This window comes from Zootermopsis nevadensis, unplaced genomic scaffold (genome assembly GCF_977971745.1).
Source record: "Zootermopsis nevadensis isolate Lab colony 2312 unplaced genomic scaffold, Znev_1.0 Znev_ptg000004l, whole genome shotgun sequence".
Taxonomy (NCBI): domain Eukaryota; kingdom Metazoa; phylum Arthropoda; class Insecta; order Blattodea; family Termopsidae; genus Zootermopsis; species Zootermopsis nevadensis.
In genome coordinates this window covers 6,838,974-6,863,746 of record NW_028259136.1, presented here as the reverse complement: position 1 = coordinate 6,863,746, position 24,773 = coordinate 6,838,974, and the positions used below count along the sequence as shown (strand labels likewise).

The following is a 24,773-nucleotide window of genomic DNA, read 5'->3' as shown; positions in this document are numbered from 1 at the left end:
GATTTTTTAACTTTATGAAAACTTTTGTGTTTACGTTTTTTAACGGTGCAGCGCCTGTACCGTTAGGGTTGGGTTTTGTTTTGTTGTGGCTAGCCTGCTGTAAATAGCTTTGTTGGTAACCCATAATCAGCAAAGATTTTACCCTTCAATGACCAACATGTATGTAAACAAGAGAAAGTGTTTGTCAGTGCGTGAAGAAATTGAAATTATTTAGACACATCATAGTAAAATCGATGAAACAGGTTTCGAACCTGAATTACGTTTAAAATAAACAAGGTATTAATTACTAGATGTACACATCATCATTTTAAAATTATTTTTATGCTTTTTTAATGTTCTGTCACTTTTATCAATATTTTCCAGATAAAAATTTAAAATAATAAATTTGATCATAATAGTTATTTATTTAATATCCTAAATTCATACATCATTTGTTGTAATTTGATATGTGCATTAGTATTGTTGAGACTTGAAGGGGAGAGATTGTACTTCATGCTCTGGCCACATATACCCCCAGAAAAATAGTTCAGCTTGGTGGACCACAGAACTATTATGCACATGGTGATAAATATCAGAAGGCTTCTAATTTGGAGGGGACACTCACCTCTCACTGTAGATCCTCCTCACACTTAGGAATGTCAAAGATCTCTGCAAAGAGCGGAGGTAGCCTCAGCTTGGCCCAGTTGAGGCGGAACCAGTCCAAGTGGGCTGTGTGCTTGGCACCCAGGTTTCTCAGCTCCGGCAACTTGACCAGCAGGTTGGGCAACATCTGGGGCTCACTTGCATGATTGCGACTCACCTGGCCAAATCACAGTGTAAATAGGAGGCTAAAATGGCTACCATGAGGGTTGTGTTGAAATTATAGGGAAACCTTTCAGAAGATAGGAACATAGAAGACAAAAAAGGATATGGCAGGATATTAAATTATTGGCTGTATCCTCAATGTTTCACATCATCTCCATGTTTGTAAGTGTTGACTTGCAGACAATATTTCATGCATCATTTGTAGCTATCTTTATGATTGCCATGCCAGATTTCACAGTTTATTAAGTACTGCTGACGTAGAAGATTTCCCCATGACCACCATTGTTAATTTTATTGTTTGTACATTCTATAAAATTTGCCTTAACCAAAGTTGCATATCTTTCAGTTATTCATTAGTAGACATGATTTTATGAATTGGGATAGAAATTGTTGGTGGGATGATGTGAACATGTTAATGAACCTTCAGATTCCTTAAAATGTTGGGAAATTCTTGAGTGCCTTGGTGAGTGTCAATGTATTAATATGAGCTGTTCTGCATTTTCATCTCTTATTCGTTCTGGACTGAAGAAGTGTTCAGCGTACATAAACTGTTTGCGTATTTTTAAGAACTTCCATCACTAAATCCATTTAATTAAGCCTGTTGATACTGACCTGCACTTTAAGGGCGTCGATGAGCCGATCCTGATGGTGCTCAATAGTCTTGAGGTCCGTAACCCCCGGACGGTCCGCGGTCAGGAGGACGATAGCAGAGAAGAGGCCCAACTCCGTGTCATTTAGTGCAAGTGCGTTTAGCGTAGATGCAAAGTGAAACAGTGATGACACAAACTCTGGCTGCAAGTTGAGAAATAAGGCAGTAAAAGCAAGTGCTCATGTTCATGTAGTGTTCAAAATGGGACATCATATTGGCATATTTAATGAACTTACCATACATTTTTTAATGGTGCAAGGTGGCCTTCAAGTTTTTATAAAAGAATTTGGGAAAATCTGCTTGACCTTGTTATTTTGGCATCTGTTTGTTCACATCAAATAACTAGGCACTGATTGGACAGAATTAACGGAATTTTGTGTTGTATATCTATAGTGACTGGCTATGGACTGGACGACTGGGGTTCGATCCCCGACGGGGGCAGAGGATTTCTCCTCTAGCCTCTGCATCCAGACCGGCTCTGGGGCCCACCCAGCCTCCTGTCAAATGGGTACCAGTGTCCTTTCCTGAGGTGTAAACTTATTGCTGTAGGATATTATTAAACGTGGTTAGTGTTTGGAGGCAGATAAAAAAAGCGTATTTAATTTTTAATCTTTATCTCCAATTGAACAGAGTCCATGTGTGACGCACTGTGAAACCTCTGTCTGTTCTATTCAGGGATTTATGTGTACATGTCAATAAAACTTGTCTGTAATGTGGTGACGTACATCATACATGAGGTCCATCTGCTGGCGGGTGATGTAGGTGCCATCGGCGAAGGTGAGTGAGGAATCTGATGTAAGTCGTGCCACATGACCCAGCCAGATTTCGAAGAAGCCAACTTTGATGAGGATCAGCTGGTCGTCCTGACTCAGGTCACAGAAACCTACAAGAAGAAGGAGAACCCGTACCCTTCTCTACATGCCCATTTCCTGCAATCATTCCTCTCTGCCCTTCATTTTATAGGATTTCAAGAAAAGACTAGCAAGTGATGGCTTTTCATGCCAAGAGAAAACAAAAGTTATTCATCTGCATGTTCTTCAGTTTCTAAAAACATTTACATTTATTCTACTGAGCTTTATGTCGCTGTATGCCTTGAATGCTGTTGCTCGTCCATTTAATTACTCTCTCCAATGAAAGTAAAGTTTGTTGTTCCTCTGGCTTGCTCTTTCTACTGTGTAGTTTGATGGCATTGCTTCTGTATTTGTCTCAATATGAGCTTGCTACAATTATCAATGACACAGCCTGTATGATGATTTGGTTTTCACATCAGTGGAGACATGAATTTTGGTCTTGCAGGTTGTTACCACTCTTTTCAAGGAACTTTGCTGACCACCTACAATACTACAAGACATCGCAACCCACGCATATAACGTGTAATTTAGTACTAAGAGTTACTTTGTTTGTATTAAATATTATAAGAGTATAATGAAATCTGTGCAGTGTCAAGCCTCATGATTACCAGAAGAATTATCTGACAAATGTATTTTGTATCTCAGGAGCTAACCTGGCACTCTTTTGGCAAACTCGACCACCCTCTGGACGCTCGGAGTGACATGTGTTGCAAACTGCTGCCACAACCATACCCGCTGTTGCTCCAGTGACTCTGCCGTGGAGGATGCTACTTCTGGACCCTCGGGACTTGAGCCCTCTGCTATCGTCGGCTGGAAGGTCAACAGAATTCTTCACAGCACTAGGTAGGATGTGTTACCTCAGAACTCTCTTATCAGAAATCCTCTGGATTGTCATAGTTGATATATTGGTACACTGACTCTTTATTTTGTGAACAGAATCCTTTTCTTCAAAGCCTTTCTGAATATAATAATTCGTTAAACAATTTTATCAAAATATAAAAATAATTGTTATAGATATTGTGACATCAGTTGGTACAGATGCAATTAATGACAAATGTGGCTGTGTGTTTAGTAGGCCATGCACATTGAACAGTATGGAACGAACAGTGGTAGACCAAATAATTTCACGCTGTGTAGAAAGAGGATATACAAAATAAGCTGTGACATTCAACATTAACAAGTGATAGTTTGTGAGATTTCAGACTCTCGCAGCTGTGAGTACGAAGATGGCTGTCTTCTGGATTCTTGCGCGGTGTAGTCTTGCAGAAGATCTCCGACGTTTCGGAGGCGATTGCTGCCTCTATCATCAGGGCGATGATTTCTGTAACTCTTCTACCAGTTTACAATGCGCATAATCATAGGAGACAGCCATCTTCATGCTCGTCGCCGCGAGAAATTCATAAATCTCACAAAACTTTTGCGTAATAAAATTAATGAACATCGTTGTGGATACTGACTGGCCTCGCCTGGAGCTGTTTTCGTACGAGACCGCGGGTCTGCTCCTCGGTGTAGCCGCAGTTGGCGTGGAAGGCCTGTGATACCGTCAGAATTACGTCGTACACCGCCAGGTTCTTGGTCTCTGCGTCTGGTTGCTCTGTATCCGAAGTGGACACTCGTGTCGCAGGGGCAGCTGATTCTTCTCCATTCCGCTCCCTGGACCTCTTGGGGACTCGCCCGTAGCGCACAGCTGTCACAGAGGGTTCACATCTCAAAGGGGTCCAGTTCACACTGGCACGGTGACAAAGATGCTATTGAATTTGTAGGACAATATCGTAGTCGACATCATAAGCGAATGTTAGGTGCTTGGTCGGTTGGTGATCATTTGCTGTTAAGAGAATTTGGGCTTTGCGAGAAGACAAAGCACGTTCGTCGATAAAGTCGGACACAATTGTCGCATCCCGGCAGGGATCATAAATGTACTGCTTTTTGTAAAAATTCCTAGGTAACATAACAATGAAGTTACACTTTTTCGTTACATTTTTGCCGAATGACACTGACCCTAAAATATAGACGTATTTACGTCAAAAACTTATCATCTCTCAGTGAACGACTTTGTGTTACGATGACTCTCCGGGTATCCTGTTCGAATCGCCATCGGATTCAAGACAATCCATACTGACATTTCGTACGATGGTTTTACTCAGCTCCGCCAAATAAAATCTGAGATGGCGTATAAATTAGGCCAGTTCTTTTTTTTCTCTCCAAGTCGTTTCCAGTTGATCATTAACTCATCAAAAAGTCGATTATGAGAATCGAGCAATAAATCACTCTCGCAACCTATTCGCTCCCAACCCTCAGAGTATCAACATTTTATAACAGGAATCTGAAACTGACTTCTGTTCTGCTGGATTGTGAACACGATTCATTGGTTCTTAGAGCTGTCGTTGAAATGCTAACAAAAATAAACCTAAAATTCCAGGCTTCTGTCTCCGGTAGCTACCGGAGGCAGAAGCCTATAGGTTAGGTCACGCCATCACTAACACACGTGTCTGTCCGCCCGACCATTGCGTGATTCGCCAAGGCCTGCTATAAACATGGAATCCGTGAAAGTAAAATATTTACTGATGCCTTCTTTTCTTTTTTTTGTGATTAAGTACAGAGTGTCAGTGGATTAGCGGACAATTTGAAAGGCGTGTAATTATTTGTTCATAACGCATACTTGAAACTTATGCACTACAAAACAGTCACACAACATGAAAGTTTTTCCATGTGTGTTCATGGAAGTGCACACGTAATTTTTTCGTGTGTGTTATAAATAAGTAATTACAAGTCCTTCAAATCTTTCGTTAATTTTTTGGTATTGCACATGCTACAATCATCAAGTAGTATGTTGGACAATTTGAAAATGTATTTTGCTGTAAGGTTTACGTGAATTGTCTATTAAGAAGACTCATCTTGTCTTTTCCTTGTAATTTATTCTTTTAAATCTCGACGTATTAAAAAAAGGAGACGTAGAAATTACAGACATTTTGATAATGTTGACATTTCATTTGTACTCCGTGTATGGTGGACAGTCGAGCGACCATATTTAATTGAAACTTGTTGTATGGTTCAAGAGATAGCGCATTAAGAAAAACGTGGCCTCCGCATTGTACGTTGACTTTAAACGCTTCATGGAAAGAGCAGCTTCTTATTTTATCTTCAGGCATCCACAGATTCCTTTCGGCTGCTGTTTCATCAAAATATCACAGTAAAAACTGAAGATGGCTGTCTTCTGGGTTGTAGCACCGTTTAGTCTGACAGAAATTTTCCGACGTTTGAGAGGTGCTTGCTGCCTCAATCATCAGGGTGGTCTTATTGCAAGTGGCTCTGAAACGTCGGTAAACTACCCAGAGTAAACTACGCTATATCTCAGCAGACAGTCATCTTCAGACTCGAAGCCGTGAGAACCTCAAATATTACATAGTAAAATTTATTTCCACTTATAGAATGTGTGTACTAGATCAGTGGTATTCAACCTGGGGTACGCGTACCCCCGGGGGTACGCGAAGACATCTTAGGGGGTACGTGAAATTTAAAAAAAAAAAATTTATGATAAACACTGAATAATCAGTGATGTAATTTATTTAATTTATTTTAGATGTAGATTATATACTATTTATAACTTGAATTATACACCAACAACTTTGGGGGTACAAAGTTGAAGAGAAATTATATCTGGGGGTACGCGAACAAAAAAGGTTGAATACCACTGTACTAGATCATGGGTAGAGTGACACTAGCATCCCATAAAGTGTTATTCATGTAAATAACGCCTAAGAAAAACAGACCATAGCATTATGCTTTATTTTCGCATTGGTAGGTTAGAATCAGAATTTTTTTTTAAATTGCCTTGTTAATTACGTAACGCTAAAGAGCTTTTCATGTCTTCTGTAAGCGTTGATGATACAAATACGCTATCTTATGTCGAAATTATTTTAGATGCTTAAAATCAATTTTTAATTAATACTCACAGTCGCGAGACATTCCAACGGCGAGGCATTTCTTGAAGCGGCAATACTGACACCTGTTTCTGTTCAGCCGGATCACAAGACACTTCCCGTCCCGCAAACACCGATACTCGATCTGCTTCTGGATGCTCCGTCGAAAGAAACCCTTGAACAGAACGCATTCGGCACTGTCACGTGGCGCTTTTAACAAAAATTATTAGAGTCCACTGAGATGTGATGTTCTCACGCCAGTGAAAATGAAATTATTGGCCTTCTGGGTTGAAATGCCTTGTGGACCTCTGGGTAAGTGACAATGTTTCGGAGAAACGTAATGTCTTTATCTTCAGGGCTGAAGGAGAAGACATTTCGTGTCTCGAAACGTTGGTATCTGCCTTCAGGGAGAGACGATAAAAATTTGAACGTGTTTCCTGGGACTTAGGCTCGTCCAATTCAAAGTACGGCTTTTGCGAACATGGAATGAAACTTCAGATAATTTATTTTACATCTTAGCGAGTATTAACTTCTCATGTACTATGCCCCATGGATTTAATCTCTATAACGAGGTGCATAAAATGAACCCATGCCGGGATCTGTCCACACACAATATATCCTATCGCCAAAGTTTCTGTAACGTTTCCATAAAATCCGATTATCTGTTGTAGTACGTCGCCAGAATTTGTTAGCCAATTTAATTTTGTTTCTTATGGGTCCAATATGGCAAAGATCAAGTCGAATCTTATCGGTTTTCTCGGAAAACGGCTTATTGTACAGGAATGAGGTCACAATATGAAATACAGAACAATATCTACTACATGAGAATTGATATTCGCGCGGCGACGGATATAAAAATGGCCGCCTTCTGCGATATAGTACCCTGATGATGGATCAGTCACTATCTACCAGACTACGCGGCGTTACATCTCAGAAGACGGTGATCTTCAGGGTCTACGACATTGATTTGAACATCCTTCCACGAACACGGAGGCATTTTCATCTGCAATGAAGAACGTCATCTTTCTGCATCAACAGGGACCACCGCGTGTTGCAGTGAAGTAGCGCGTTGACTTATGCACTTGGTGCAGATTCGCATGAGCGGACCCTCCCCGCACGCTCGTCGCATGCAGATCGGTTTCGTGCGGTTGAGGACGGAAGTGAATTTGCTCTAACAAGTGTGAATTCAGTCTCCCTCCTTCGAGATCCCGTTATAAACTGAGTTATTCTATCTCTCACTGCAATTCCATCCCCACCTCCTTGCGTGCATCCCAGCGGGACAGCACGCATCGCTCCTCATGGTAGTGCAACTAATCAGTGTTCCACGTCAGCGAGACTGCTGCAGACGAGTAAAGCGTGTCTTTTGTAGGGGCACTCTTGATACAATGAGCCAAGTGCCATTCACAATTGCCATATAATGAATCAACTAATCGCCCTGATGATGGAGGCAGCGAACACATTTGAAACGTATGTAAACTTCTACCGGACTACACGGCGCAATAATGCGGAAGACAGCCATCTTCATACTCGGTCGCTACAAGAATGTCACAGAGGAACTTGCGATGAGCTAGGCATGTAGCTCGGATGAGCTAAGAAATGCATAAAATTTTTTTGGGATGAACAGATGGAGGGCGACATGAACGTACATCCTTAACGGAGTGGGTTGGAGATGGACCTTACATACTAGAACAGTAAAAGTTAGTTTCAGAACTGAAGATGGCAGATGTTCCTCCGAAACGCTGGTTACAACCGAGAAGACCCCGATCTCGAGACGCTTGCTGTCACGTACCTTGCATCCTTCGCAGGACGTGACGCCGTAGTGGTATCCTGACGCCTTGTCGCCGCACACTTTGCATGGGACAAAGGACTTGGTCGGCGTCGAGCTGTTGGAGTCAGCCGCTGCGTAGTGTTGCTCTGTAAATGCACAGAAAAAAAAGCCTTCGTGAGCGATCTGAAACTGTTCACGAGACAATGCGATTCGTCCTTAAGCACGACACGAGATTCATAATTCTGCGTGAACCACATGCACTTCGTTGTTATAGACACTTCTAGCATAATTCTGCTGCACGTAAGACAGTGTATCTGGAAAAGCGCATGGAAATTATTTAATAGCATTCGCCCATATTCTGAAATAATCTGCGTTTCTTCGGAAGAAATTAAGATGCCTGAACATTCGGAAGAAGGCATTTAAAATTCCATTCTATTTATGTTTTCAGAATAATAAAACTTGTTATCAGAAGGCCACTCCCTAAACAGCTAAACGAGGTTATCTTCAACAGTATTAGAATGTCTTTGCAACGACAGAATTCCATCATTGCTATGAATTTTTGAGTAAATGATCCATTAATATCAGTTGGCTCTGCTCGCCAGGCTACACATAAAAATTAAAGATCTAAGACACGGCTGTGAAGAATCCAGTCTGCTAGTTCGCCGTAGCAAACAAAGAGTTGATTTGACATAGAATGTAAAGGGGAAATGTTTTAAAACTGTAAATACAGCTCTAGCACGATGTTGGTACCCCGAGTTTGAATCCCGTTCGATATACTTCATATGCTTGCACCTGTCTGTATTGTTTTGTGTGGGATGGTTAAAAATGTACGTACCAAGTTTAAACTAAATATTCTTCTTTGCTAAAAAAACATTTGTTTATCATTTGTTTTCGACGTTTTTGTACAATACTGAGTAGCGGATATCCCATCGTCAAAGATCACATTAGATCAGTGGTATTCAACCTTTTTTTGTTCGCGTACCCCCAGATATAATTTCTCTTCAACTTTGTACCCCCAAAGTTGTTGGTGTATAATTTAAGTTATACATAGTATATAATCTACATCTAAAATAAATTAAATAAATTATATTACTGATTATTCATTGTTTATCATATTTTTTTTAAAATTTCACGTACCCATTAAGATGTCCTCGCGTACCCCCAGATATAATTTATCTTCAATTTAGTACCCCCAAAGTTGTTGGTGTATAATTCAAGTTATACATAGTATATAATCTACATCTAAAATAAATTAAACAAATTACATTACTGATTATTCAGTGTTTATCATAAAATAATATATGTATTTTTTTAAATTTCACGTACCCCCGGGGGTACGCATATCCCAGGAAGAATACCACTGCATTAGATTATCTGAAAGCCCAGAAAAGGTCGGATGAGCGTTCCACGAGAAGTTTGGAGGCAAAGTTTCAGACATTTCGCAGGACAGAATCAGTTTTCAACTACCACTGTCAACGCGGCAAGACTTGGTCAGCGAAGACTGAAACCAGTTCTCAGAAGGTTCGAGGACAAACGAACTGGACAATCGTAATGACTTGAGATGCCGATTTGAATGAGATATTTATGTCTCATCGTTCAGGCGAAATAAATCATTAAACTGTTCTGTAGCTCTTATGATCGTAATTAACGAATACTGAATTTTTAAACGATACGAAATGAATCCGTCATCATTCAATGAAGAGACTGTTCATGGATGGGCTGAGGAAAGCCACGAAAAACTTCGTTTCTGGGCCTAGATTCTAATCCGGGACTTCCCCGAATACAAAAAAGGGCCCAGGTACTTCGTTGATGCAGCAAACGTACGTCAGGGGTCTTAGACGATGATTACCGACTACCATGTTTAAAACGGAGCAACCATGTGCAAGGTGTAAATCATGTTTTACAGTTACAGTTTTACTGGTCATAAGGGACAGGCGGAATGCAACGGCTTGTAAATATAACGCACGAAGCCAGGAAAGGAAAAAGGGATTAAAAAAAAGTAGCTAAGTTGCCATTTTGTGTAAGAAGAATCACAGAGTATAACGGCTGTGGCAGTTTTGTGTACCGTTAATGCTTAATCTCGTTCTGAGTAGTTCTCTTCGCTGTGAGAATCTGAGGGCAAGAAACGACTATAAAAATAAACAAATGTTCTGCCACTGTGACTGCAAGTAACTGTACATCTAGTGACGACCACACCTCCCAGCTGCAAGCACGAACCAAACCGAGATGACAATAACGAATGAGAACTGCAAGATATTAAAAAGAGGAAAGATTACACACACAAGGTTTTAACCGGTTCAATGAACCTGTCTATTTCTCGAGATTCATGGAGCGATGAACTCCTCTTCACGGTGTTGGACAGGTGGATTGATTCAGGCTTAGCACTCTGGACGCTGGCCATGGTGATGACTTCCGAATACGTACGTAGTAGGTACATAATCAGCTTCAAGCGTAACGGAACTTGGTCTTCATTTTTTTTTTCATTTTACAATCATATAGGCTCGTGAACCTCCCCAACACTGAAATCGTAATTTCGAATCTCACTCGAGGTGTGAATGTGTGTCCACATGTAAGTTTTGAGGTTGTCACAGCCGTGGGTCTGAAGATGGCTGTCTTCTGGGTTGTAATGCAGTGTAGTCTGGTAGAAGGTTGCCGACATTTCAGAGGTCCTTGCTGCATCCATCATCAGGGCGACGATTACCTGATTGTGGAGGTAGCCAGCGCCACCGAAACGTCGGTACATATGTACCAGAATACTCGGTGCAATATCCCAGAAGACAGCCATATTCAAGTTTAAAGATGTTATTTTGCCTACCCCTGCCGTTGAATGTGCACCAAGACACGTGTGTGTGTGTGTGTGTGTGTGTGGATTCCTGTATCATTACGATCACACCAGTGAGACAGGGAAGCTGTCTCATCTTCCATCCCCTTATCTGACTGCTTTCATGTTCAGTTGCCTGTCTGCCTGCCCACGAGTGTGGCGCGTGTGTGCGTACAAACGTTAAGCATTTAGTTACACGAGATAAGGGCCCATATTTTTATGCCAGTCACCAAGAGTCCATTATCTGGTTTTATAAGTTCTTCTGGTATTGTCAGAATTGTATGGCGCAGTGTTATCGTGCAGTAATGTGATACAATTTCCTGTGATCAAAGTCCAACATTTGTACATAATATTTATATTAATAAAACAATAAAATGGACCATTTTTTTCCTTCAGTGAAATAATTTTTCTTATCAACAGATAAGTAGAATGGACGCCACAACCTTATGTGCTAACGTAAGATACAATAAACATAGTTTTGTACATATACGAGGTGCGATCGGAAAGTTTCAAGACTGTGTCAATAGCGGGCGAACCGGATGTAGTACGAGCTTCTGCCTTTAGGGGGTGCGGCCTACATTCATAGTGAATCAGTGTGCCACCCGGCATCATCGAATTAGCATTTGTTTCTTAGTTACGAGCGTTTTGGTAGTGCATTACACCGACCCTCCTGCGATTTCGGAATGGCGTGTGCATCAAATTTTGCCAAAGACTCGCCAAAACGGCTACGGAAACCTATGAAATGCTAAAGCAAGCATTTGGGGAGTCCGCAATGGGTCGTGCACAAACTTTTGTGTGGCATTCACGTTTTAAAAATGGCCGAACCTCTGTCGATGATGACGAGCGTTCTGGACGACCATCTTCGAGCACAACGCCCGAAAATGTTACGAAGATTCGGCAGGCCATTCACGAAGATCGACGTCGTACCATCAACGACTTGTGCGACATTGTTGGGATAGGCTATGGGACCTGTCAGCTGATTCTAAAGGAAGAACTCCACATGCGACGCATCCTGTCTGAGGACCAGAAGCAGAATCGACTTCTCGTTTGTCAGGAGCTCAAAGATCTTGCAAGAACCGACCCCAACTTCCTTTCTAAGCTCCGTGAGGGTGATGGATGAATTTAATACCTGAGATAAGTGTACGGGGTTTTATAGGCGCAGTCTAGAAACTTTCCGATCGCACCTCGTATGTAGGATTATGGTTGCGTAGGGCTATCAGTCGACATAGAATTTCGTATCGATATCGATTGAATCGCCTAAGTGTTCCGTAAATTTGTCTCCTATTTTAGGTTTGTTGCTTGGAAACGGCGCATGTCGCTTGTTCAGGCGTTGAAATTCCCGATCATGCATTGCCTCCCCAGTACCTGATACGCGGGTTGAACTTCCATATTTTTAACGCATAAATATACCTATGTATCTTATCAATATCATTATAATTATCGTCACACCATCTTACAGAGTCTGTCCATGTCACTGATACTCGTTACGTATGTTTAACCTTCTGGAAAATGCATTTTAAATTAGAGGAGAGATACTACAATATCTCCCTCAAGGTGAGTACTCTTCCCACAATGACCGCCTTTCGTGTTTCTGTTGTTAAGACTAAATTCGAAGCTCGTCTGAACAAAACTGGAAAAGTGTAGTCCATATCGGAATGGCTGCACGTACGTTATTTGCAAATTCTGAATTCTGAAGGCTCCTAGTTGAAGTAGTTTTCAAATAAGAGGTATCAATTAAACATTGCGTCCGTTCTATTACTTTAATTCTATACAAATTGTATGATCTTCATGTAGTCCTTAAGTACAGTGAATCAATCCTGATACGTCACGAGGCGCGTTTGTTCTGTGGTTGCATACTGGACTCGTATTCTTGGGGTTATGGGATCGAAACCTGGTGAAGTTAAACGCTTTCTTTTTCCCAGCTCGAGCCACGTTGTTATTTTTCCATTATACAAATAGTTACTGCACCAGTCATGATCAACCCTTTTTTGTGTTCATTTCACATCGTGTTAACAACACATAACCTAGCTCAAAACCCAATCAAACTAATGTTTATGCATTTATCATCGCCCAAATGCGTGCTACATGCCCAGCTCTTCTCATCCTGTTTGATTTCATCATCCTAATAATATCTGAGGATAAATACAAAGTTTGAAGCACGAAAGATCCTGCCAAGCTGAGTAGATCTGATTATAAACCTCTAAGGAAGGGAATCAATTATTTTATTTATTTTTATTTGTAGTGTTCTGTCTGACGACAGGTCCATATGAACAGGATCCTTCCATCCTTTTCTCGGACTGGGACCTGTTCATATACGTTCTTGGCAGATGATCCAGAAGTGGTTTGCCATTGCCTTCTTCTGTGTGTGTGAATGGAGTAATTGTTGGGATGCCACGGAGGAAAACTCCGTGTTGCCTAGACCACGGCCTTGCCCAACACAAGTTATAAATTCGGGCTCCGCCGGGAATCGAACCCGAGACCCCAGGATTACAAGGCCAGCGTTCTGACCGCTAGACCACCGTCGGTCGGAATCAGTTACTAAAATTGTATTATCAAAATATACTATATTTTAATTATATGAATAAACTACGCAGAAATTATTAGTTTGTGTGGTATATGTGGGATACAAATTTAAGAAACAACGAGAAGTAGGATTTGAGATTATAACGGCGGTGCGTATGAAGATGGCTGTCTTCAGGGTTGTAGCGTCGTGTAGTCTGGTAGACGTTTACCAAATCTTCAGAGGTCCTTTTTGCCCCCATCGTCAGGGCGATGAGGTTCATCGCCCTGACGATGGAGACGCTACAACCCAGAAGACATCCATCTTCAGTAAAAAGTTGAACTTGCCTGTGTTATAAACGTTTTATTCGTTGGAAACTTCAACTCTAGAGTGAATTAGAAAGCGAAGTGAGTGACTTGTCCTTCTAAGAATAATCAGTGTTTAGATCTGAGTTTTGAAACTGGTGTAATTCCATTAACGTGTAGTCTGATGAGTTGTGAACAGTAATTTCAATTATTTGTGCGTGCAGCCTGTCATCATATTCCCGCCCGCTTCGTATTGATTTTTATTTCAGGGTAACAGGGAGTGTGCAGTGCGAGTTGCATCTTACTCCTGCTTTAGTGGTGAGCATTTAAATTGTCACTTTTCAGCGGGTTGCCTACCTGATCGTTCGTATGGCTTGAAAAATTGACATTTTTCTGGGAAGTAAAAACATTCGCTTAAAATAACGGTGGTGTTCTGGGTTTTGGCGCCGTGTGGACTGGTCGGTGGATGCCAGCGTTTCGGAGAGACATACCGTCTCCATCTTCATGTGGTGTTGATGTTAATTTGTTGCAAGTACAAATTAATATCTACGTTTTATTGTATTTCTCCCCCGACCCATATAACAAAAGATTTTTTTTTAGTAGAAATGAGCACCAACATTTCGAAACGTAGAGAATTTACGTTCGTTAACTATTCACGAATAGTCATAAATGTTATCAAAAATTGATCGGTCACAACTTCAAGATTTAAATATAATCAAATTATTTTTTTCTATTATTTGCAACACTTTCGCATGTAACTTGTAAATTGCTTATCAAGAACGATAGAAAAATATGTGGTAAACGTTTTTAGCCGTAAATATTATCCCTTTGGGTTAAAAATCCCTTAACAGAAAATTATCGAGAAGCTGTCTGTTGTATAGATAGGATTTTATTCTTGGGGTTTTCACTGTCATAATTTAATGTGTAAATTTGGCATTTCAGGAGGAGGGGGGGGTGTTCGCGAAGTCGGCTGCTGGAAACATCGCCGAAACACACGACTCGACTAAAACCCGATAACAAAACTTTGAAGACTGATTGCTCTTACGCGGATTCTGAAGTGACTTCACTACTGTAAAGTTTATCATCAAGTTTTCCCTTTCGGCATACGATTTACGTAGATTCAATAGCAGTTTACGGTTTTGACAATACTTTCTCGAAAGTTACCGTGCTCTGTTTTAATAACGCGCCCTGGGACAGACATAAACGACAAAAGAGATCGATTCCATACGCACATTCTCCATTTATTGTGACCGGTTACCTGAGCTCTTTTTTCCCAGGTGATTTTATCCCGTTTTGCTCGTTGGGGTTGGGGTTGGAGGTGGGGATAGCCACTACGCAATCGCGGGGGTATTGACAAAACGGAGTCTCGGCCACGTGATAACTTAATTCGCCCTCATTTCAATAACACTGAGAATATTAACTCTTTTCATCTTGCTTTTGTGCTCACTACACCGTATAGGTCGTGCTGTGGAATTTGTTGTGTTGAAAGGGAAATTTAAAAGGGAAGGGAATGCTGTGTGTATGCTGGTTTAAAGAGTTTTCACAGTGACATTAGAAGGCGCCATTATCGTGTGGCTCTAGTCAGTCTCGCTGCTTACACAACACAGACTTTCCAAAAAGAACACCTGCTTTAAAGGAATCCGGAAGAAATATTAATAACCGAGCGGTATCTTTCTATACAACCTTAATTGATTCGGAATTTTAACCACAGAATTTAGGAATGTTTTTCTATCTCTTGGTTCTCGCAGTAATCATCGAGTATATCCGTAAATATCGTTAACCGACTGATTTTTCTAACGGTTGTGTTTTATATTTTTCTGGGGGTTGTGCAGTTTTAAAACTATCTGAACTATAGGTTTAATACAACCACCACACGATTTGATTTTAACCGTGAAGCTCGAAGTTAATCTGTACTTTAATATTTAGTCCTTACTTCAAAGAAAACACCACTTCTCATTACAAAAAAAAATCAGAAGATTAACGCTGTTTAGGGAAATAATCTCTGCTTATTCTGAGAATGATATAAAACCATTGAATACATTGTGGGAAAGTTCAGAGCTATTAACTTTTAAGGTAGGTGGAGCATATAGTTACCACTGCTTCAAATGGTTGAGGATAATCCCATGATTTGGTTATGCGGCCCGAGAAAACCACGACAAATGTCATCAGCGTAGGTCTCCGGGCCGAGATTCGAAACCTCTCATATACGAGGCAGGATGCTAACCACTCGACCGTGACGAAATACGTTTTATGAACACAGCTTTGGAGGCAAGATAGCGTTGTTGTGGGCCAAGTTTTGAGGAAATATAAAATTTCAACAGTCAACCACTGTCAGTTTCACCATTTTAAAGCAACGTAATTTCTTTGGGTGACCGAGGTTTGATTCCCGGTAGGGCAGAATTTTTCTTCGCCATAATGTTTAGACTTGCCCTGGGGCGTGTCCATCCTCCTATGCAGTGGGTTCTGGGTTCGTTTATCGGATTTAAAGCGGCAGGGGTGTCTAGTGTCCAGTTTAAGAATGCGTGGAGCTACACTGAAATAGGGCGTCCATACCACGTGTGACAGTGTTCGGTATGGCACATACAAAGCCCGTGGCGTAAAAGTAGATCATTGGAGAAAAATGATGCTGGCGACGGCCTGTGATTACGCGTCTGAAAAAATAGAATTCGGTATCTGATTTATTGTTTAGACAGACAACGGAACTTCCTATCACTGGGTTGAGGTTTTTCGTCATTTCAAAGTAGGGCTGAATATAGGTCGATGAACCAGTTTACAGTGAGAAATCATGACTCGTCACATAAACACTTCACAGCCACGAGTGGGTTTCGAAAGAATGTAATCATGCTGCTGCTCTAGAAATTGTGAAACTTCGTCAAGACTCGTGTGGGAAGGATTTTCTTGTGGGGCTACGCCCCCCCCCCCCCGTCCCGTTATATATTCACTTATCATCAAAACTGTAAGATTATTCAGCCAGTTAGCCCTTCGAATCCGAAGCTGGTCTAAACAATATTTAAAAATTAGTCCGTACCGCAAAGGAAACACAACTCTTCATTGCAAAGACCGTATAGTTAATCGCTGTTTAAGGAAAGAATCTCTGTTTAAGTGAGAATCATACCAAACCCATAAACACACAATGAAGATTTATAGATTGTTAAAGATGGTTATAACAGGTGGGTCGTTAAGGTGCCATTGAACTTAGAAGCGTTAATCACCACCTCCGCAGATCAGGTTACAAATATCACACTAAAGCTTGGTCGGAAAGTCGCTATACGCCAAATATATTGATCGTGTAACAATTATGATCATCGGAAACTACGTACTGCACGCAGAGATAAATATCTCCAAGAAGAGTAATGGGGCGTAAAACAGCTGTTTTAACATCTTGAAGCCAAGGCTGGTCTAAATAATTATTAAAATTGAGCTCCTACCATAAAGAGAACATGACACTTTCCCATTATATAGGACAGTTTGCTAATAGTATTTGAGGACACATTTCCCCCCCCCCCCCCCCCCCCCGAGAATGGAACCCACAAATACACTCTGTGGGCAAAATACAGAGTTTATAGTTGTTAAAACAGGTGGTGCATAATAATCTTAGTTACTACGGGTTTTAAAAGATTAATGTTTAATTTGATTTGACAAGTAAATAATGTTCTATTGTGCAACAAACTATTATTTGTTTAGGTACACTCGCGATAATACATCTAAATATGTGTTTTGGTGATAACATTGTAAGTTTTCCGGATGTAACTCCAGTTTCCACATTCACCACGTTTGAAATTGTTGACTTACAAACATTGCATGGATAAATTGTAGATATGTTTGCGATCTGCAGCTAACAGGCGGTTGTGTAGCCACGAAATCTCTCGCCTTATCTGAATTTCTACTATTTTTCTAACTTCATGGATCAGAAGCTTTTTTTCTCGTAGCTGAAGTAGTTAACAAATCCGCCTTTCACGATGAAACACACTAATGTTCATTACTGTTCACAATTGCCGGCCACTGGCCCCTGTCGTGTCCGCAGCACCGCCTGTCACTCTTTCGTTAATATTCATTTTTAATCCTGTCAGAATGTAGGTCTTCCGAGGGGTCTCCTCTCTTTAGATCTTCCCCTCCTCCTTTACGAAACCAAATATGACGTAAGGCGACATCATAGGCCGCCATTACTGTGCTAATTGTGTATTGGAATCGCGGAAATAAGGAAGTCGTAATGCCATGGCGGCAGACGGCGGCAAGGTTGCGGGTGAAAGCGAGACCGGCTGTAGGTCAGGGCCAAGGCCTCTGTGCGTACAGTGTCGGTCATTTGTACCCTTCAGAAAGAACACTGAAATACGAGGAAACGCTACCCAAAAGTACAGCCTTGCAGTCAATGCTAATTCTTCTGGATCACAACAAAACTCAGCACAACTCGTCCTGATGATGGAGGCTGCAAGGACCTCTGAAACGTCGGCACAGGTCTACTGGACTACACGGTGCAACAACCCAGAAGACGCTGGTGCTATCTGGGGGGTCGGTTTCCTTTGGTTGGGCCCAGTGTCTGGCGCCTGTCTGTGTAGATGACGTAACCGCGTTATTCCCCACGTGGTTACACGGATAAGCGCGAATTTCTCACGCGAGGACTCCCCCCTAGATAACACTCGTAAACATGGCACTTCTGTGGTCAGATATGAGTCGAGGTGTTCTTGTAAAATTTCCGTCATTGTCGTCCGATCTGAACCAGAAATGGAACGGGTAGACAAATCTTCGTAAAAGTGTTCCGCTGTCACATTCCAGGACTGTCCGAACGGACGTGGCGAAGCTATTAGAGGCGTTTTTGCAGTCTTTAGTCGTGAGGACACCGAAGAGGTTCCCTTTCAATAAATGTTGAATGGGGCATTTCACACGTGCCTTGACTTCAGATATGGAGGTCAGGTGAGTGTGACGCGGGCTGCTGACATCAGGCGTTCCTCCACTTTGGGGGCTTGGGAGTTTTATCTGTAGTCGTAAAACTATCGAATGTTAAAGTTACAGAGAGCTTTGAACTCGAACTTATTATTTCTCACAAATGAACTATGGACGACAGCCTTCCCGGTCATTATCAAGAACAAATTATATATGTATTATAGCTTGGCGCGTCCACAGGTTGCGGATGAAGGAACAGCCTCCAGTTGTGGAGGTTAGCTGCGAATATATTTAATAAGCAGCCGACGAGGGGTGGTCCTACAGCTTGGGGGTTGGGCGTGAGGCTAACAACCTTTCACCGTAAAAAATATCATTGTTACGAAAAATATAACCAAAAAGCCTCGGAACCGGACGGACTCTTTGGCACGACCATGGCAATTAAATAACCTGAAGATTAAAATATACAAAACAATAATTTTGCCTGTTGTTTGTATGGGTGCGAAACATGGTCTCTCACTCTGGGAGGAACACAGATTGCCATATGGTGGGACGACTAGAATAATGCCCTCGTGCAACTAACTGCATGGAGCAGAACCGTTGAGAAGCTGATAGTCGCTCAGTTAATCAAGAAATTCCTCGCCTTTCGTGGAACCTGTGTTTGAACCAGCCATTTGACACACTCCTGAGTCACATGAATCCAATCCACCCCATTCAACCCTGTTTCCTCAAAATCTATTTCGTAACACGCCGTTGTTTTTGCGCTGGGGAGTTTTCAGTACTGTAACGGACAAGAGTCCTTCAACAGCTCGGGAAATTCTCCTCCTTATTGGAGCCGTGAACTTCATTATCATGTTGACGTTAGTCAGAGCCATGTTTTGAGCCAGTCTATTGCATTCTGCACTCTCTCGCCCTATTTTCTGTCATTAGTCCATATTAAACGACTACCGCCACTTTGGTCTATTTACTTTTAACAGTCTTGGGCAATTTACAGCTTAATATATACCAGAATGTAGGTCTGTAACTGGTATCCTCGCAGAAAATTACACATCAGCCGTGCGTACAAGACCAGGCTTCATTTGCTTTGTGTGGTGCTATTGATCAACAGTCCTGGATCAGGTAGGGGAGTTCAGCTGTGTGCCCTCCCTGTGCGAGCCAAATATAGTCCCAGGACTGTATTGATTTATTTATTCTAATGCCAATTGTTTCTATGGGACACAGCTTCTCACACATTCTGCACCGAATGACACACATTAATTAGCAGATGGAGAAACGGATGGGGTTAAGAGAGTAGACTGACGTTTATGATGGTTTAAGTACTCATCGCCCTGATGATGGAGGCAGCAAGAGCCTCTGAAACGTCGGTAGACTTCTACACGGCGAAACAACAACGCAGAAGACAAGCCATCTTCAGACTCGCCGTCGTGAAAACCTCAAATCCAACTGCATGCATTACATTAACTTTAGTTCAGTTTAAGGGCCCGGAAGAATGAATGTTTCTCTGTTTGCCGGTGCATCTGCACTGCAAAAACCTGAAAAGGAGGCCGACGTCATTCGTAAACGAGACGCGCCTCGTTAATGGTATTCCATAACGGTTCATTTTCCCCTTCTTGTTAGGCATGTACTGTACTAATTTTATGACAGGGTACGGTGAACTTTTTGGAAGGACGGACTTATTTCGGACGCATCTCCCGTTAAGGCGCACCGACTCGTAAGTTGTTTTCGCTGCTTAAAAAACTCACCTCAGTAAAATATGTTAATCTGTTGGCCCTGACATTTCCTCTTCTCATAAGGAATTCAATTTGATATCAACTGTGTCCACTACAAATGCCACATGGATTGCTCCGGTGTCTAACCCGGGCCTCCGTGGTGAGACGCCAGCGGCTAACCGCCTGAGCTCATAGTACGGCTATGTGAGACTACCTTAGAAGAGACGTCATAAAACAATTAAAATCGGATTTTTTTTTTCCCCCTCTCGCCGGGAGTCTGACGTTCCTCCCGTCAAGTCAGGCCGTCCTATAACGCGGCAAAGTTTCTTTCACGGTTGCGTTGTCTGGAAAACGCACTATATTTATCGGAAACTATGTTATTCTGTGTCCAGTGAGATATGTTTTATACACAGAACGTTTCGGAAGTTGGGTGTACTCCTTTCTTCAGGTGATTGCCATACTGGCATTATTATTGTTGTTATTATTATTATTATTTTGTTGCCTTTCTCTGTTTGTTACCGTGTTCTTTTGCTCTTGTTTTGTATCTGTAATTGGCATTCTGGCTGTGGATGCAGCGTACAATCAATTGAATTGAATTATTATTAGTGACAACTGTCGGCTCAAACCCGGAGTCTTTCGAATGTTAGGCTTGTACGCTAACCATTGGTTTACAGGGTGTGTATCAAATATTGCCTTCCTCAGACACTCGGCAATGCCAAACGTAATGTTCCCATAACGAAACAACCACCTAGCGGTTAGAACGTTGGCCTTGTAATCCTGGGGTCTCGGGTTCGATTCCCGGCGGTGCCCGAATTTATAACTTGTGTTGGGCAAGGCCGTGGTCCAGGCAACACGGAGTTTTCCTCCGTGGCATCCCAACAATTACTCCATTCACACACAGAAGAAGGCAATGGCAAACCACTTCTGGATCATCTGCCAAGAACGTATATGAACAGGTCCCAGTCCGAGAAAAGGATGGAAGGATCCTGTTCATATGGACCTGTCGTCAGACAGAACACTAAATAATAATAAGATGAGGTGGTCTAGCGGTTAGAACGCTGGCCTTGTAATCCTGGGGTCTCGGGTTCGATTCCCGGCGGTGCCCGAATTTATAACTTGTGTTGGGCAAGGCCGTGGTCCAGGCAACACGGAGTTTTCCTCCGTGGCATCCCAACAATTACTCCATTCACACACAGAAGAAGGCAATGGCAAACCACTTCTGGATCATCTGCCAAGAACGTATATGAACAGGTCCCAGTCCGAGAAAAGGATGGAAGGATCCTGTTCATATGGACCTGTCGTCTGACAGAACACTAAATAAATAATAATAATAACGAAACAACCATCTAAGAGAATCTCGCAGTGAATTTGTCCGGGTGTAAGACGGAGCTGCAAATGTCGATGCTCTATAATGAAGTGTGACCGTGGTGGTGGGGCGAGGCACTAAGAAATGCGTGAAAGATTTCACACGGCACAGAAAACTGAAGTGGATGCTTGAGTCTTTGTGATGAAGCAAAGTGATTCAGTCCGCTGCTTCTGACTCGCGATTTAAATATCTCGGCATCGACCTCCGAAACCGGCTTCTTCTAGTCTCTCTGTTTGCTACTCGCCGGACTGGTAAATTATTTGACTGCAACCTTCCCAGGTGTCGTGATTCTCAGATTTTTTTTAACCACAAACGTCGAGGTGAAAGACTGACTAGTAGACTGGGCCTGTCTCAGCTTCTTATTTGAGGGTCTGGAAGTTGAGACATGAGAGCAGAATTTTTGTTAGAAGATCTGCAGGGAAGAAACATAAGGTATATATGGGATTTATCTTTCTCAGGCGAGGGAAATGTGACGAATATTTCTGAACAGTGCAAATGAACCTTCTGACTCCAGAAAAGACGGGATTTTTCTTGAATAAAAAATTTCTTGGATATTATCCATCGTGTAGTAGATAAAATATAAAACTTAAAACGACGTTTCGGAGATGGGGCTCTATCTCCGTCTTCAGGTTCCTACTCAGTTGGGTCCACTAGATAGAGCTAATCTCTATCTCTCATCACCATCGTCAAGAACTTTTAGACGGGATATTTCTTGAATAAAAAATTTCTTGGATATTATCCATCGTGTAGTAGATAAAATATAAAACGTAAAACGACGTTTCGGAGATGGGGCTCTATCTCCGTCTTCAGGTTCCTACTCAGTTGGGTCCACTAGATAGAGCTAATCTCTATCTCTCATCACCATCATCAAGAACTCTTAGATGGGATATTTCTTGAATAAAAAATTTCTTGGATATTATCCATCGTGTAGTAGATAAAATATAAAACTTAAAACGACGTTTCGGAGATGGGGCTCTATCTCCGTCTTCAGGTTCCTACTCAGTTGGGTCCACTAGATAGAGCTAATCTCTATCTCTCATCACCATCGTCAAGAATTTACCGTAGCTGGTTTGTTGGTTGGTGGCACATTAATTATCACTTATTTGGAAGTTTAAAGAGAGAGAATCCATGCAATAGGTAGAATTTTTGACGTTCGCTGTTTGGTTTGAAAAAGGAAGATAAAATATATATTGTAGTTTGTTGTGAAGTAATGCTCTTTTCAACTGTGGTAAATTATAGCCTAGGCTGTGACTTGTTCTCTAACTAAAGCATAAATTAAACCTCGGGTTGAGAAACGCTGATGTAGAACGTACAGGGAAAAAAAATAGTTGTGAAATCTTAACATCATCTGGCACCACGCCCATCAGATGAAAAGGATCGCGTTATGTACGTACCTTTATGAGTGAACCTGTGGCTTCGCACAGCTGGGAGGCAAATAATACAATTCCCTTTTGCATTCAAACCACGTTGCAGTGGAAGAACGATATTTGTAGCAAAACCTGAGAAATAAAAATATCATACTGCATAGTTTCTTCATGGCAGTCCGCTAGTAAGTGGCCTGGCTGTCTGATTTCCACCAGAGTCGTGATGGGACACCTAAACTTAATTTAGTTAAATTTGTTTGTTAACTACACTCAGGGAGTGACTACATTTAAAGAAAAATATAGGATGGGATGGGAAAGTAGAACGAATGGATAACAAGACATATGCAAAGTTTTGACTGAGAAATCTCGTGAAAGAAGACTTAGGAGATAATGATGTGGCTATTAAGTTAACTATTTCCGGATAATCCGAAGTCAGTGAGTTACGTCATAGGCTGGTCCCAGCCTCACACTTCCAACCATCCTTCTGTCCTACGATTTGGCCACCAATAACGTAATTGAGATTGACATAAACTTGAAGAAATAAAAAAAAAATTGGCTGGAAGCTTCGTAATCTCAAGAAGCCTGGACATTTTAAAGTTATCTCTTCTTTGAATTTATCTTTCGAGTGACAGTTGTGAGTTTGTTTCGGTATCCCTTAGAAGAAACGCGGAAAATGTCTGCAAAACTAAAGCTGCCTCACTGAACGCCTTGCAACCTCTTCGATGAGGTTCAGCGTCACGCCCCGTCCACACTTTATCCTCGGGGAAAGGACCGCCAGAGCCCATTGGATGGGAAACTACGCAGAGGCCAGAAGGAAAATTATTTGCTCCTTCCGGGGTTCGAATTCCAGTCGCTTAGTCCGTAATCAGATGCAGTAGTGAGAGCGAATCTGTACGTTTGACGTACGTCAGAAGTGAAAGGCAGCGGGATCAGAGGGGCAGGAGGGGTAGTTGATTAGGAAGCGTGAAATGTCCGTACTGTAAACATTATTTTCCAGCTGCTGTCTCAATTCCTATGTCTGTGGTGTATTTAGATCACGTAGTATACGCTTTTCGTAGGCGAGACGCACGGTTTAATCCCGGCTACTGTAATAAACTGAGTGACTATTCGGGCTTCTTTGTATGTGAACTATAAGTTGAGATGTATTTTTATTTCCGATTTCCACGTGACACAAGACAAGATTATTCATACATCCGTCTGTCTGTCGATGTTCTTCTGGAGTGTAGGGCCTCTGAAGCGTTGGTAGACTACACCGCGCTACAACCCAGAAGACAGCCGTGAGAACCTAAAATCCTGAGAAATGTCTCGGTCTGTTTCACCGTTTTATCGTATTTGGTACCTTTTTTTTTAACCGGGCATTCGTTTTTGGGGGGGGGGGGACCGTTCGAAGAAGGAGGAAACCATTAATTATGGATCGGTGGGCAGACCCACCCGAAATTGAGGAGTGACGCGGAGCTCAGGTGGGAGAGGAACTGTTGGAATGCTGGGAGTGGGGATCTGTAACGGTACATCTCGGGGGTGAATGCTCTCTGTTGTGCCGCAATAATAAGACATATTCCCCACCGTTGTTGCCAGATCAGGTATTAGCTGGTTCTCCCTGGCGTCATCTTGGTACTCTGCCAGCTTTGAGAGTATTTACGCTGATTCGTAACATAATGACGGAGGCTGTAAGTACCTCTGAAACGTCTGTCAGTTTCTACCATCCTTCACAGCGAAGTATCCCTGAGAACCTGAGATCTCAACCAGCTATTTTTAAGATGGAATCAGTTGTGACAAGATGGACAGGACATGTAGCACGAACGTGTGTAATGGGAAATATTAACATTTTTTCTTGGGAA

General features: G+C 41.9%; 1 protein-coding gene across 2 annotated transcripts in view; it reads right to left on the bottom strand.

Annotated features, from left to right (window-relative positions):
* Eip78C (Ecdysone-induced protein 78C) overlaps positions 1–24,773 on the bottom strand; it is a 78,570-nt gene that overhangs the window by 4,108 nt on the left and 49,689 nt on the right. For both annotated transcript variants that reach the window (XM_087343001.1, XM_087343000.1), the window contains 7 exons: positions 8,014–8,138; positions 6,258–6,399; positions 3,762–3,991; positions 2,958–3,114; positions 2,179–2,336; positions 1,417–1,596; positions 605–799 (listed from right to left, as the gene is read on the bottom strand). In XM_087343001.1, coding sequence (XP_087199127.1) covers positions 608–799; positions 1,417–1,596; positions 2,179–2,336; positions 2,958–3,114; positions 3,762–3,991; positions 6,258–6,399; positions 8,014–8,138 — 1,184 coding nt within the window. In that variant the 3' untranslated portion in view covers positions 605–607. The remainder of the gene's footprint in view (positions 1–604; positions 800–1,416; positions 1,597–2,178; positions 2,337–2,957; positions 3,115–3,761; positions 3,992–6,257; positions 6,400–8,013; positions 8,139–24,773) is intronic.